We start from the raw sequence: 14,998 nt of genomic DNA on the forward strand, positions 1-14,998 counted from the left end.
CATTATACATATATTATGTAGCACATTACACTCTGTGGAGGTAATCATGCGCTGACCGTTACTCACCAGCATTATACATATATTATGTAGCACATTACACTCTGTGGAGGTAATCATGCGCTGACCGTTACTCACCAGCATTATACATATATTATGTAGCACATTACACTCTGTGGAGGTAATCATGCGCTGACCGTTACTCACCAGCATTATACATATATTATGTAGCACATTACACTCTGTGGAGGTAATCATGCGCTGACCGTTACTCACCAGCATTATACATATATTATGTAGCACATTACACTCTGTGGAGGTAATCATGTGCTGACCGTTACTCACCAGCATTATACATATATTATGTAGCACATTACACTCTGTGGAGGTAATCATGCGCTGACCGTTACTCACCAGCATTATACATATATTATGTAGCACATTAGACTCTGTGGAGGTAATCATGCGCTGACCGTTACTCACCAGCATTATACATATATTATGTAGCACATTACACTCTGTGGAGGTAATCATTCGCTGACCGTTACTCACCAGCATTATACATATATTATGTAGCACATTACACTCTGTGGGGGTAATCATGCGTTGACCGTTACTCACCAGCATTATACATGTATTATGTAGCACATTACACTCTGTGGGGGTAATCATGCGTTGACCGTTACTCACCAGCATTATACATGTATTATGTAGCACATTACACTCTGTGGAGGTAATCATGCGCTGACCGTTACTCACCAGCATTATACATATATTATGTAGCACATTAGTCTCTGTGGAGGTAATCATGCGCTGACCGTTACTCACCAGCATTATACATATATTATGTAGCACATTAGTCTCTGTGGAGGTAATCATGCGCTGACCGTTACTCACCAGCATTATACATATATAATGTAGCACATTAGACTCTGTGGAGGTAATCATGCGCTGACCGTTAATCACCAGCATTATACATATATTATGTAGCACATTACACTCTGTGGAGGTAATCATGCGCTGACCGTTACTCACCAGCATTATACATATATTATGTAGCACATTACACTCTGTGGAGGTAATCATGCGCTGACCGTTACTCACCAGCATTATACATATATTATGTAGCACATTACACTCTGTGGAGGTAATCATGCGCTGACCGTTACTCACCAGCATTATACATATATTATGTAGCACATTACACTCTGTGGAGGTAATCATGTGCTGACCGTTACTCACCAGCATTATACATATATTATGTAGCACAATTACACTCTGTGGAGGTAATCATGCGCTGACCGTTACTCACCAGCATTATACATATATTATGTAGCACATTACACTCTGTGGAGGTAATCATGCGCTGACCGTTACCAGCATTATACATATATTATGTAGCACATTACACTCTGTGGAGGTAATCATGTGCTGACCGTTACTCACCAGCATTATACATATATTATGTAGCACATTACACTCTGTGGAGGTAATCATGTGCTGACCGTTACTCACCAGCATTATACATATATTATGTAGCACAATTACACTCTGTGGAGGTAATCATGTGCTGACCGTTACTCACCAGCATTATACATATATTATGTAGCACATTAGTCTCTGTGGAGGTAATCATGCGCTGACCGTTACTCACCAGCATTATACATATATTATGTAGCACATTAGTCTCTGTGGAGGTAATCATGCGCTGACCGTTACTCACCAGCATTATACATATATAATGTAGCACATTAGACTCTGTGGAGGTAATCATGCGCTGACCGTTAATCACCAGCATTATACATATATTATGTAGCACATTACACTCTGTGGAGGTAATCATGCGCTGACCGTTACTCACCAGCATTATACATATATTATGTAGCACATTACACTCTGTGGAGGTAATCATGCGCTGACCGTTACTCACCAGCATTATACATATATTATGTAGCACATTACACTCTGTGGAGGTAATCATGCGCTGACCGTTACTCACCAGCATTATACATATATTATGTAGCACATTACACTCTGTGGAGGTAATCATGTGCTGACCGTTACTCACCAGCATTATACATATATTATGTAGCACATTAGACTCTGTGGAAGTAATCATGTGCTGACCGTTACTCACCAGCATTATACATATATTATGTAGCACATTACACTCTGTGGAGGTAATCATGTGCTGACCGTTACTCACCAGCATTATACATATATTATGTAGCACATTAGACTCTGTGGAGGTAATCATGCGCTGACCGTTACTCACCAGCATTATACATATATTATGTAGCACATTAGTCTCTGTGGAGGTAATCATGCGCTGACCGTTACTCACCAGCATTATACATATATTATGTAGCACATTAGACTCTGTGGAGGTAATCATGTGCTGACCGTTACTCACCAGCATTATACATATATTATGTAGCACATTACACTCTGTGGAGGTAATCATGTGCTGACCGTTACTCACCAGCATTATACATATATTATGTAGCACATTACACTCTGTGGAGGTAATCATGTGCTGACCGTTACTCACCAGCATTATACATATATTATGTAGCACATTACACTCTGTGGAGGTAATCATGTGCTGACCGTTACTCACCAGCATTATACATATATTATGTAGCACATTACACTCTGTGGAGGTAATCATGTGCTGACCGTTACTCACCAGCATTATACATATATTATGTAGCACATTACACTCTGTGGAGGTAATCATGTGCTGACCGTTACTCACCAGCATTATACATATATTATGTAGCACATTACACTCTGTGGAGGTAATCATGTGCTGACCGTTACTCACCAGCATTATACATAAATTATGTCGTAGATTAGGCTCTGTGCAGGTATCCCGGGTACTTACATGGAGTTTGGAGACGCGGCATCGCTTCTGCGCAGGGACTGGAGTTTGTGTCACCATTATCTTTTACTTCAGACTAATACTGTTTTATTCTCCCTTCTGCAAAACAAACGCACAACACAGCTCAATTGCAGCGTAATACAACAGGATAATAATAACCAGTTGTGCAAGTAGAAAAAATGTCTTAGTGGTACTGTGTGTACGGGGAAAAAAATGGGTGTGGCCAATGAAAAAGGGGGCATGATACACATATGGGGGCGAGATACACATATGACCCCAATAGTGCAGTGCCAGATACACATATGCCCCCGATAGTGCAGTGCTGGATACACATATGCCCCCAATAGTGCCAGATACACATATGCCCCCAGTAGTGCCAGATACACATATGCCCCCAGTACTGCCAGATACACATATGCCCCCAGTACTGCCAGATACACATATGCCCCCAGTACTGCCAGATACACATATGCCCCCACAGTGCCAGATAAACATATGCCCTCAATAGTTCCAGATACACATATACCCTCACAGTGTCAGATAAATATATGCCCCTATAGTGCCAGATACACATATACACCCACAGTGCCAGATACACATATACTCTCACAGTGCCAGATAAATATATGCCCCAATAGTGCCAGATACACATATGCCCCCACAGTGCCAGATAAACATATGCATCCACAGTGCCAGATAAACATATGCCCTCACAGTGCCATATACACATATACCCTCACAGTGCCAGATAAATATATGCCCCAATAGTGCCAGATACACATATACCCCTACAGTGCCAGATACACATATACCCTCACAGTGCCAGATAAATATATGCCCCAATAGTGCCAGATACACATATACCCTCACAGTGCCAGATAAATATATGCCCCAATAGTGCCAGATACACATATACCCCCACAGTGCCAGATACACATAAGCCCCCACAGTGCCAGATAAACATATGCCCCCCACAGCGTCAGGTACACACATGCCCCCCACACACACACAGTGCTGCTCACTGTTGCTGCTTCTCTGGCTGCTGTGTCAGGGGAGGAGAACGCAGCATGCACCTCTCCTGCCCCTCAGTGCTCAGTCCGGCGGCAGCGTGTATCTCAAACCAGGCGCCGGTTCATGAGCCAATCAAAGCTCACAGGTCCGGCAACCAATCAGGAGCCGCTGCTGCTGCTGGTCCGTGAGCTCTGATTGGCTCACGAACCGGCGGCGGGCCTGAGATCCTACACGCCACCGCTGCCGCACTGAGCACTGAGGGGCGGGAGGGTCACATGCTGCACTCTCCTCCCCTGACACACACACAGCAGCGGCTGCAAGTAAGGTGGATGGCCGGCGGTACTGCGTACCGGCTGTCAATTTCTTACCGGTACACAGTACCACTCCATAACGCCATACTAGAGATGAGCGGGTTCGGTTCCCCGAGAACCGAACCCCCCCGAACTCCACGTGGTTTACACGGGTCCGAGGCAGGCTAGGTTGTTCCTGTCTGACTTGGAAAACCCGAACGGGGAAAAACATCATCATCCCTCTGTCGGATTCTCACGAGATTCAGATTCCATATAAAGAGTCGCGCGTCGCCGCCATTTTTACTAGTACATTGTAGAGGGTACAGAGAGGACGTGGCCATGTTCTCTCAGTGGCAAATCTTAATATCAGTGCTCAGTATCAGTGCTTATGCTGCTCAGTAATACTAGTAGTGTGACTCTCCTGCCCAGTGTCAGTTCTAGTATCCTCATCAGTGCTCAGTATCACTACTCATTGTCTTGTGCTGCATTGTGGTGCTCAGTATACTACAGTACAATAGTCCAGTGCTGTTCTCGCTGCCCTGTGTCAGTTCTAGTATCCTCATCAGTGCTCAGTATCACTACTCATTGTCTTGTGCTGCATTGTGGTGACCAGTATACTACAGTACAATATTCCAGTGCTGCATCTCGCTGCCCAGTGTCAGTTCTAGTATCTTCATCAGTGCTCAGTATCACTGCTCATTGTCTTGTGCTGCATTGTGGTGACCAGTATACTACAGTACAATAGTCCAGTGCTGTTCTCGCTGCCCAGTGTCAGTTCTAGTATCCTCATCAGTGCTCAGTATCACTGCTCATTGTCTTATGCTGCATTGTGGTGACCAGGATACTACAGTACAATAGTCCAGTGCTGCATCTTGCTGCTCAGTGTCAGTTCTAGTATCCTCATCAGTGCTCAGTATCACTGATCATTGTCTTATGCTGCATTGTGGTGACCAGTATACTACAGTACAATAGTCCAGTGCTGCATCTCACTGCTCAGTGTCAGTTCTAGTATCCTCATCAGTGCTCAGTATCACTACTCATTGTCTTGTGCTGCATTGTGGTGACCAGTATACTACAGTACAATAGTCCAGTGCTGTTCTCGCTGCTCAGTGTCAGATCTAGTATCCTCATCAGTGCTCAGTATCACTGCTCATTGTCTTGTGCTGCATTGTGGTGACCAGTATACTACAGTACAATAGTCCAGTGCTGCATCTTGCTGCTCAGTGTCAGTTCTAGTATCCTCATCAGTGCTCAGTATCACTGCTCATTGTCTTGTGCTGCATTGTGGTGACCAGTACTACAGTACAATAGTCCAGTGCTGTTCTCGCTGCTCAGTGTCAGTTCTAGTATCCTCATCAGTGCTCAGTATCACTGCTCATTGTTTTGTGCTGCATTGTGGTGACCAGTATACTACAGTACAATAGTCCAGTGCTGCATCTCGCTGCTCAGTGTCAGTTCTAGTATCCTCATCAGTGCTCAGTATCACTACTCATTGTCTTGTGCTGCATTGTGGTGACCAGTATACTACAGTACAATAGTCCAGTGCTGCATCTCGCTGCTCAGTGTCAGTTCTAGTATCCTCATCAGTGCTCAGTATCACTGCTTATTGTCTTGTGCTGCATTGTGGTGACCAGTATACTACAGTACAATAGTCCAGTGCTGCATCTCGCTGCTCAGTGTCAGTTCTAGTATCCTCATCAGTGCTCAGTATCACTACTCATTGTCTTGTGCTGCATTGTGGTGACCAGTATACTACAGTACAATAGTCCAGTGCTGCATCTTGCTGCTCAGTGTCAGTTCTAGTATCCTCATCAGTGCTCAGTATCACTGCTTATTGTCTTGTGCTGCATTGTGGTGACCAGTATACTACAGTACAATAGTCCAGTGCTGCATCTCGCTGCTCAGTGTCAGTTCTAGTATCCTCATCAGTGCTCAGTATCACTACTCATTGTCTTGTGCTGCATTGTGGTGACCAGTATACTACAGTACAATAGTCCAGTGCTGCATCTTGCTGCTCAGTGTCAGTTCTAGTATCCTCATCAGTGCTCAGTATCACTGCTCATTGTCTTGTGCTGCATTGTGGTGACCAGTATACTACAGTACAATAGTCCCGTGCTGCATCTCGCTGCTCAGTGTCAGTTCTCAGTATTATCCTCATCAGTGCTCAGTATCAGTGCTCATTGTCTTGTGCTGCATTGTGGTGACCAGTATACTACAGTACAATAGTCCAGTGCTGCATCTTGCTGCTCAGTGTCAGTTCTAGTATCCTCATCAGTGCTCAGTATCACTGCTCATTGTCTTGTGCTGCATTGTGGTGACCAGTATACTACAGTACAATAGTCCAGTGCTGCATCTCGCTGCCCAGTGTCAGTTCTAGTATCCTCATCAGTGCTCAGTATCACTGCTCATTGTCTTGTGCTGCATTGTGGTGACCAGTATACTACAGTACAATAGTCCAGTGCTGTTCTCGCTGCTCAGTGTCAGTTCTAGTATCCTCATTAGTGCTCAGTATCACTACTCATTGTCTTGTGCTGCATTGTGGTGACCAGTATACTACAGTACAATAGTCCAGTGCTGCATCTTGCTGCTCAGTGTCAGTTCTAGTATCATCATCAGCAAATATGTTTGCAGTTGGGCAAAACCATTTGCACTGCAGGGGAGGCAGATATAACATGTTCAGAGAGAGTTAGAGTTGGGTGGGGTGTGTTCAATCTGCAATCTAATTTGCAGTGTAAAAATAAAGCAGCCAGTATTTACCCTGCACAGAAACAATATAACCCACCCAAATCTAACTTTCTCTGCAAATGTTATATCTGCCCCCCCTGCAGTGCACATGGTTTTGCCCAACTGCTAACAAAATTCCTGCTGCGATCAACTTGGAATTACCCCCATTGTCTTGTGCTGCATGGTGGTGACCAGTATACTACAGTACATTACTAATAGTCCAGTGTATTGCATACTTGCCTACCTGACCCTCTCCATGAGGGAGAAAATGCTCTGTCCCTGGACTTTCCTGGTAATGTATGATTGCCATCACCTGTGGTGACACCTTTCTTATCAATTACCCAGCTCACCACAGGTGATGGCAATCATACATTTCCAGGAAAGTCCAGGAACAGAGCATTTCTCCCTCATGGAGAGGGTCAGGTAGGCAAGTATGGGCCTGTTTTGTGCTGCATCTTGCTGCTTTAGGGTGCTGTGGTAGTGTCCTGTCACTGTGTATAGGTCATCATCATTCCAGTCACAGTGGTATCTGGTATCTATCTAGTGGTATCTAATTCCAGACATTACTGCCGTCTAATTCCAGATATATTACTGGCATAATTCCACACATTAAAAAATGGAGAACAAAAATGTGGAGGTTAAAAAAATAGGGAAAGATCAAGATCCACTTCCACCTCATGCTGAAGCTGCTGCCACTAGTCATGGCCGAGACGATGAAATGCCATCAACGTTGTCTGCCAAGGCCAATGCCCAATGTCATAGTAGAGAGCATGTAAAATCCAAAAAGCAAAAGTTCAGTAAATTGACCTAAAAATCTAAATTAAAAGCGTCTGATGAGAAGCGTAAACTTGCCAATATGCCATTTACGACACGGAGTGGCAAGGAACGGCTGAGGCACTGGCCTATGTTCATGGCTAGTGGTTCAGCTTCACATGAGGATGGAAGCAATCAGCCTCTCGCTAGAAAACTGAAAAGAGTTAAGTTGGCAAACGCGCAGCAAAGAATTATGCGTTCTAAATCACGACCCCCCCTGGAGGGAGAATAAATAGCGTGGCACGCCACCGTGTCTGCTACATGGCTAGCGCAGAGAGCCTGCAAGGAGCTCATTTGCGCTCACCACGCTGTCGGTATGCCGGCAGTCGGGCGCCGGTATGCTGGTCGCCGGGAGCCCGGCCGCCGACATACCATGGTACACCTGTGACGCCAATCATATATTAAGTGGAAAGTCCAGGTAGAGAGCGTTCTGTCCCTATTGGAATGGGACATGTTGGGAGGTATGCACAATATACTATACATCCCCCACCTTAAATCAGGGCTCCCCTGTCTTAAGTGCCCCTGGCACCCCCAAGGCTTAATCCGGCCTTGACCATATGCCATCTTAAATGAATTGTAAACGGGTAGGACCTGCACACACTGCCCCACTTATTGAACATGTATACATAATTAAAATGTCAGTGACTTTTTTTATTATTCTATCAAATTGGCTGTCATCAAATGAGGGCTTATAACAAATTACTAAAAATAATCAAATTATGCAGGTGGGAGGCGGTTATTACTGTTGTACCTGGGGGCGCCCTCACCCCTAAATCTGCCCCTGCTATCCCTCCTCCATGTGATCTGCACCCATATTAAAGTTTATAACACCCTTTGTATCCTCTCACACTGCCCTCTAGTGGCTCACCTCACTAATTACATCTCATCACAATCACTCGTCTTAGGAGACATTACTGATAAGGAGGTAATACTTAACCCTCATTGTAGCTGGGGAGACATGCTGCAAGTACACGCATACTCCCATTTTCTAACACATTCTACACCCCCAATCAGACACTGATATACTATAGCCACAGGATTTGTGACAATTATAAAATAGAAAATATTATTTTCTCCAATTATAACAGTTCGCAAACGGAAAACAATCTGGTGTAATCTGCTACTTACAGTGGAAGCCGCCGGAGTCCAGGGTCCCAGGTGAGAGTGTGGATAACGAGCGGGGCTGGACTCTGATCTGGCTTTTGATAATTAACTTGAAAATGGGAGAAATCTCGGACTTTATATTTATTGCAGTTGCCAAACAGCTGATGCTGTAGAGAGGTTATTACCTTATATAATCCCATGCCTGGCAGGGACCACGTGCAATGGGGGAATCATGTGCTTATTTAGCTCGTGCCTGTAACCCTGCTTGTCTGCCGGGTGCTGGTATAGGGGTATCTCTGTTACACCAACCCAGAATCAGACTGGCCACTACTAGGGGGACTCAAACCCTCCTCTAGAGACCAGATTCTAGACTGTGCACTGGAATTATACTGCACAGGACTATGGTGCATTCTCTACAGTGCATTATACATTATACATATGTTACATTATACTGCACAAGACTATGGTGTATTCTCTACAGAGCATTACACATTATACATATGTTACATTATACTGCACAGGACTATGGTGGTCATTCCGAGTTGTTCGCTCACTATTTTTTTTCCGCAACGGAGCGATTAGTCGCTAATGCGCATGCGCAATGTCCGCAGTGCGACTGCGCCAAGTAAATTTGCTATGCAGTTAGGTATTTTACTCACGGCATTCTGGTGATCGTAATGTGATTGACAGGAAGTGGGTGTTTCTGGGCGGAAACTGTCCGTTTTATGGGTGTGTGTGAAAAAACGCTACAGTTTCTGGGAAAAACGCGGGAGTGTCTGAAGAAACGGGGGAGTGTCTGGGCGAACGATGGGTGTGTTTGTGACTTCAAACCAGGAACGAAACTGACTGAACTGATCGCAGATGCCAAGTAAGTCAGGAGCTACTCAGAAACTGCTAAGAAGTGTTTATTCGCAATTCTGCTAATCTTTTGTTTGCAATTTTGATAAGCTAAGATTCACTCCCAGAGGGCGGCGGCTTAGCGTATGCAATGCTGCTAAAAGCAGCTTGCGAGCGAACAACTCGGAATCACCCCCTATGGTGTATTCTCTACAGTGCATAATACATTATACATAGGTTACATTATACTGCACAGGACTATGGTGTATTCTCTACAGTGCATTATACATTATACATATGTTACATTATACTGCACAGGACTATGGTGCATTCTCTACAGTGTATTATACATTATACATATGTTACCTTATACTGCACAGGACTATGGTGTATTCTCTACAGTGCATTATACATTATACATATGTTACCTTATACTGCACAGGACTATGGTGTATTCTCTACAGTGCATTATAAATTATACATATGTTACATTATACTGCACAGGACTATGGTGCATTCTCTACAGTGTATTGTACATTATACATATGTTACCTTATACTGCACAGGACTATGGTGTATTCTCTACAGTGTATTATACATTATACATATGTTACATTATACTGCACAGGACTATGGTGTATTCTCTATAGTGCATTATACATATGTTACATTATACTGCACATGACTATGGTACATTCTCTACAGTGTATTATACATGTTACCTTATACTGCACAGGACTATGGTGCACTCTCTACAGTACATTATACATTATATATATGTTACCTTATACTGCACAGGACTATGGCGTATTCTCTACAGTACATTGTACATTATACATATGTTACATTATACTGCACAGGACTATGGTGTATTCTCTACAGTGTATTATACATTATACATATGTTACATTATACTGCACAGGACTATGGTGTATTCTCTACAGTGCATTATACATTATACATATGTTACCTTATACTGCACAGGAGTATGGTGCATTCTCTACAGTGTATTATACATTATACATATGTTACATTATACTGCACAGGACTATGGTGCATTCTCTACAGTGTATTATACATTATACATATTGTAACACTGTAGGGGTGCAAGGCGCCTTTTCCTGGGGAATATGGCAGCACGCAGCAGCTGAGGAACAACACAAGTCCAGTTTCTGGTACAACTGGCCCCGGCCAGTTTTATTGAAACAGAAAATAAAACAAAACACCAAAAGAAAATACCTTGCCTGTCCGGCACTAACTAAACACAGGATATTCCTAACTGTCACTAAACAAAACAAAGAGTTCTCCAGTAAATACTGTATAGCTCACTTGTACCAGAAAGCGTGTCTCTTCCACACAGATCCTGCAGCCTTCCCAGGCAGTCTGCCCACACTAATCAGACTAGCAGCCCTATAACACTCTTACACAGCTGAAACCCTGATTAGCCCTCTGTGAGGCCAAAGACCCGAACTGGGCCCAATGTCTAGAACTCTCCTTATCTCTCTCTTAGAGCCTATACCCAGCTTTTCCAGCAAACTGAAAAGGTTCTGACAAAACCAAAAGCATTTTTCCTAGAAGTTAACACTTTCTAAAACATGTAAGACAAGAACCTGGGACAAACATACCTGCCTTCAAACACTATCCCAGTGTTCTTGTCACAATATGTTACATTATACTGCACAGGACTATGGTGTATTCTCTACAGTGTATTATACATTATACATATGTTACATTATACTGCACAGGACTATGGTGTATTCTCTACAGTGCATTGCTGCTATTACTCTGCTACATTATCATCCATGCACTAGTAGTAATTATTAATATATATCATTTATTAAGGGACTCCATCTAATGGTAAGCCAAGCCTCTATGATGAAGCTCTTCCTGCCCCAGTCCCACACTGCACCAACTGTGAGGATACGGAGTCTCTGATCACTCAGGTAAACAGTTTAGTAAAATCATGACAATTTAAAGTGTAAATATACACACAGTACACAATTGTAAGCCAGGATGGTATCTTTCTTACTAAGTCCCCTCAGTAGTATGTGATTACAGATACCTGTGGTCTCCTGCTGTTACACGCTGGCCGTGGTTCTGTGCCCCATGGCCTGGGATACCAGCTCACACAGCGCCCTGCGCCACGGATTCGCGCCACCGCAATGCCTAGTCAGCGTCTGCACTTCAGAAGTACATCCACTCCCTGACCTTCTGTGCAGATCTCTGCCTCACCAGTAGAGGTCACTGCTCTTGTTATTCCCTCCCCTGTCTATTCATCACACAAGCCGGTCGGTGAGGAGGTCACAGAGGAGTGGAGACGAGGTGTCTGGGCTCCTGTACACAATGGGGTGTACATGATCAGATTACCTCCATACATTACCTGGTTACTGCTCACCTACTCATCCTAATCACACCTGATTGCACTGTCAGGGGTCTAAAGGGCAGTACACACGGGAAGAGATGTGTGCTGAGTGATCTATCAGTGACCGTTCAGCACACACCTCTCCCCCCCCCCCCTACCTCCCACAGCGCAATGTGCACTGAGCGAGAGGGGGGCACTCAGCCAGCGGTGAAATGAGCGATGTACTAGACAGGCCAATCTAGCACCGGCGATAGCGACGTGCGGGACCGCGCATAGCTATCACTGTGGCGCATACACACAGAGAGATCCATGCTTAACTTGTAAGCAATCTGGTCAGATCTCTCCCTGTGTACCCCCCTTTAGAACAATGAGCATATTTAACTATGTTAAATAACACTCTGGCCAGAGGCGGAACTACTACCAGTGCAACCAGTACGTTGCACTGGGGCCCGCCACTGTCCAGGGGCCCAAAGCATGTAATGAGTCAAACTGACTCATTACATGCCGCTGCGTGCTGCGGGCAACCGCTGCCCGCTGCACACAGCGCCCAGACAGAGAGGAGAGGAGCAGCGGTACGGGGGAGAAGGAGGAGGAGGGAGTTGGAGGAGGCAGCAGCAGCAGTGCTTTACTACTGGTGGAGGCGCTGGCCCTCTGCTTCACTATAGGCTGTCTTCCGAGAACAGCCTATAGTGAAGCAGAGGGGCAGCAGCAGCAGCGCCTCCACCAATAATACAGCGCTGCTGTGGCTCCCTTCTTCACCTCCCTCCTCCACCTCCTCTACTGCCCGGGAATCGTGAGTGACCAGAAGCTGCACCGAGGAGCCTGAGCCAGCGGAGAGGGTAAGTATAATTCTTTCTTTCTTTCTTTCTTTCTTTCTTTCTTTCTTTCTTTCTTTCTTTCTTTTTCTTTCTTTCTTTCTTTCTTTCTTTCTTTCTTTCTTTCTTTCTTTCTTTCTTTCTTTCTTTCTTTCGACTGTCTGCCACAATGTGTAAAAAGGGGGAATCTGCCAGTCGCAGTGTTTAAAAAGGGGGAATCTGCCTGACGCAATGTGTAAAAAGGGGGAATCTTCCTGCCGCAATGGAATCTGCCTGCTGCAATGTGTAAAAAGGGGGACGCTGTCTGCTGTAATGTGTAACAAGGGCACGCTGTCTGCCGTAATGTGTAACAAGGCCACGCTGTCTGCCGTAATGTGTAAAAAGGGCATGCTGTCTGCCGTTATGTGTAAAAAGTATATGCTGTCTGCCGTTATGTGTAACAAGGGCACGCTGTCTGCCGTTATGTGTAAAAAGGGCACGCTGTCTGCCGCTATGTGTAACAAGGGCATGCTGTCTGCCGTTATTTGTAAAAAGTGTACGCTGTCTGCCGCTATGTGTAACAAGGCCACGCTGTCTGCCGTAATGTGTAAAAAGGGGACACTGTCTGCCGTAATGTGTAAAAAGGGCACGCTGTCTGCCGTTATGTGTAAAAAGTGTACGCTGTCTACCGCTATGTGTAACAAGGGCACGCTGTCTGCCGTTATGTGTAAAAAGTGTACGCTGTCTGCCGCTATGTGTAAAAAGTGTACGCTGTCTGCCGCTATGTGTAACAAGGACACGCTGTCTGCCGTAATGTGTAAAAAGGGGACGGTGTCTGCCGTAATGTGTAAAAAGGGGACGCTGTCTGCCGCTATGTGTAAAAAGGGTATGCTGTCTGCCGGTATTTGTAAAAAGTGTACGCTGTCTGCCGCTATGTGTAACAAGGGCACGCTATCTGCCGTTATGTGTAAAAAGGGGACGCTGTCTGCCGCTATGTGTAACAAGGGCACGCTGTCTGCCGCTATGTGTAACAAGGGCATGCTGTCTGCCGTTATTTGTAAAAAGTGTACGCTGTCTGCCGCTATGTGTAACAAGGGCACGCTGTCTGCCGTTATGTGTAAAAAGGGGACGCTGTCTGCCGCTATGTGTAACAAGGGCATGCTGTCTGCCGTTATTTGTAAAAAGTGTACGCTGTCTGCCGCTATGTGTAACAAGGGCACGCTGTCTGCCGTTATGTGTAAAAAGGGGACGCTGTCTACCGTTATGTGTAAAAAGGGCACTGCCGTTATGTGTAAAAAGGGGACGCTATCTGCCGTAATGTGTAAAAAGGGCACTGCCGTTATGTGTAAAAAGGGGACACTGTCTGCCGTAATGTGTAAAAAGGGGAATCTGTCCGCCGTAAGGTGTAAAAGGGTCTCTACCTGGTGTAGTGGTGCTACTGTGCGGCGTAATTTGAATAATGGAGACTACTGTGCACCGTTTTATGAATTAGTATTATTTTGTGGCCACACCCTTTCCCCACAAAGCCATGCCTACGGCGCGCACTGCCCCTGTTTTGCATGCAGGGGTAGGGCTCCAATGCTGTTTCTTGCACAGCGCTAAAATGTCTAGTTACGGCACTGTTGTTAGGTATCCATTTCTCTGGCCCTGAGCAGGTCCCCCTCACCAGATCCTCTCCAGGGGTGAGGGGGTGGACTTGGGATGCTTTGGGCCCCCCGCCCAAAGCATTTTGTCGCACCTGGGCCCACCGGTCGCTAGTTCCACCACTGGCTGTGTGTATACTTGTTCCTACATCTTGCATGGTTATATGTGTGGATTGCATTACGTCTGTGTATATTGTGATTGCAGTCTGCTCTTTGTAGTCACAGTTCTACCAGTTTCCTCTACTGTATAATAAGAACCATTCTTCAGAGCCTCACATCGGATTATTGGAAAGTAGATGAGGTTACGCTGTCTGTCTAGATATGATCAAGGAGCATTCACTGAGTGAGGGCAGAACAAGGACGTTGTGGCGTTTGTAGGGTCACCTGTGCTTGCTGGGTTTCCGCCCACACCGGTAGGTAAATTAATGTGTTTTTTTAAAGAAAATTGAGCATTTAGATTGTCAGCTCCTATAGGGCAGAGACCGATATAAATGTACCATGCTGTGTAATATGTAAGTAAAGGATATAAAATAATAATC

General features: G+C 45.0%; 1 protein-coding gene across 2 annotated transcripts in view; it reads right to left on the reverse strand.

The window, feature by feature from the left end:
• LOC134933870 (solute carrier organic anion transporter family member 1A2-like) overlaps nucleotides 1–11,019 on the reverse strand; it is a 111,816-nt gene extending 100,797 nt beyond the window's left edge. Inside the window, exons 1-2 of one of the 2 annotated variants that reach the window (XM_063929407.1) lie at nucleotides 10,996–11,019; nucleotides 2,885–2,980 (exon numbers count right to left, since the gene is read on the reverse strand). In XM_063929407.1, the coding sequence (XP_063785477.1) occupies nucleotides 2,885–2,941 (57 nt within the window). In that variant the 5' untranslated portion in view covers nucleotides 2,942–2,980; nucleotides 10,996–11,019. Of the gene's footprint in view, nucleotides 1–2,884; nucleotides 2,981–8,847; nucleotides 8,951–10,995 lie in introns of those variants that run through there. The other variant, XM_063929406.1, reaches the window with a different exon arrangement.
• Nucleotides 11,020–14,998: the final 3,979 nt, after the last annotated feature.

The sequence above is a fragment of the Pseudophryne corroboree genome, chromosome 6 (genome assembly GCF_028390025.1).
Source record: "Pseudophryne corroboree isolate aPseCor3 chromosome 6, aPseCor3.hap2, whole genome shotgun sequence".
In the NCBI taxonomy this organism is placed as follows: Eukaryota; Metazoa; Chordata; class Amphibia; order Anura; family Myobatrachidae; genus Pseudophryne; species Pseudophryne corroboree.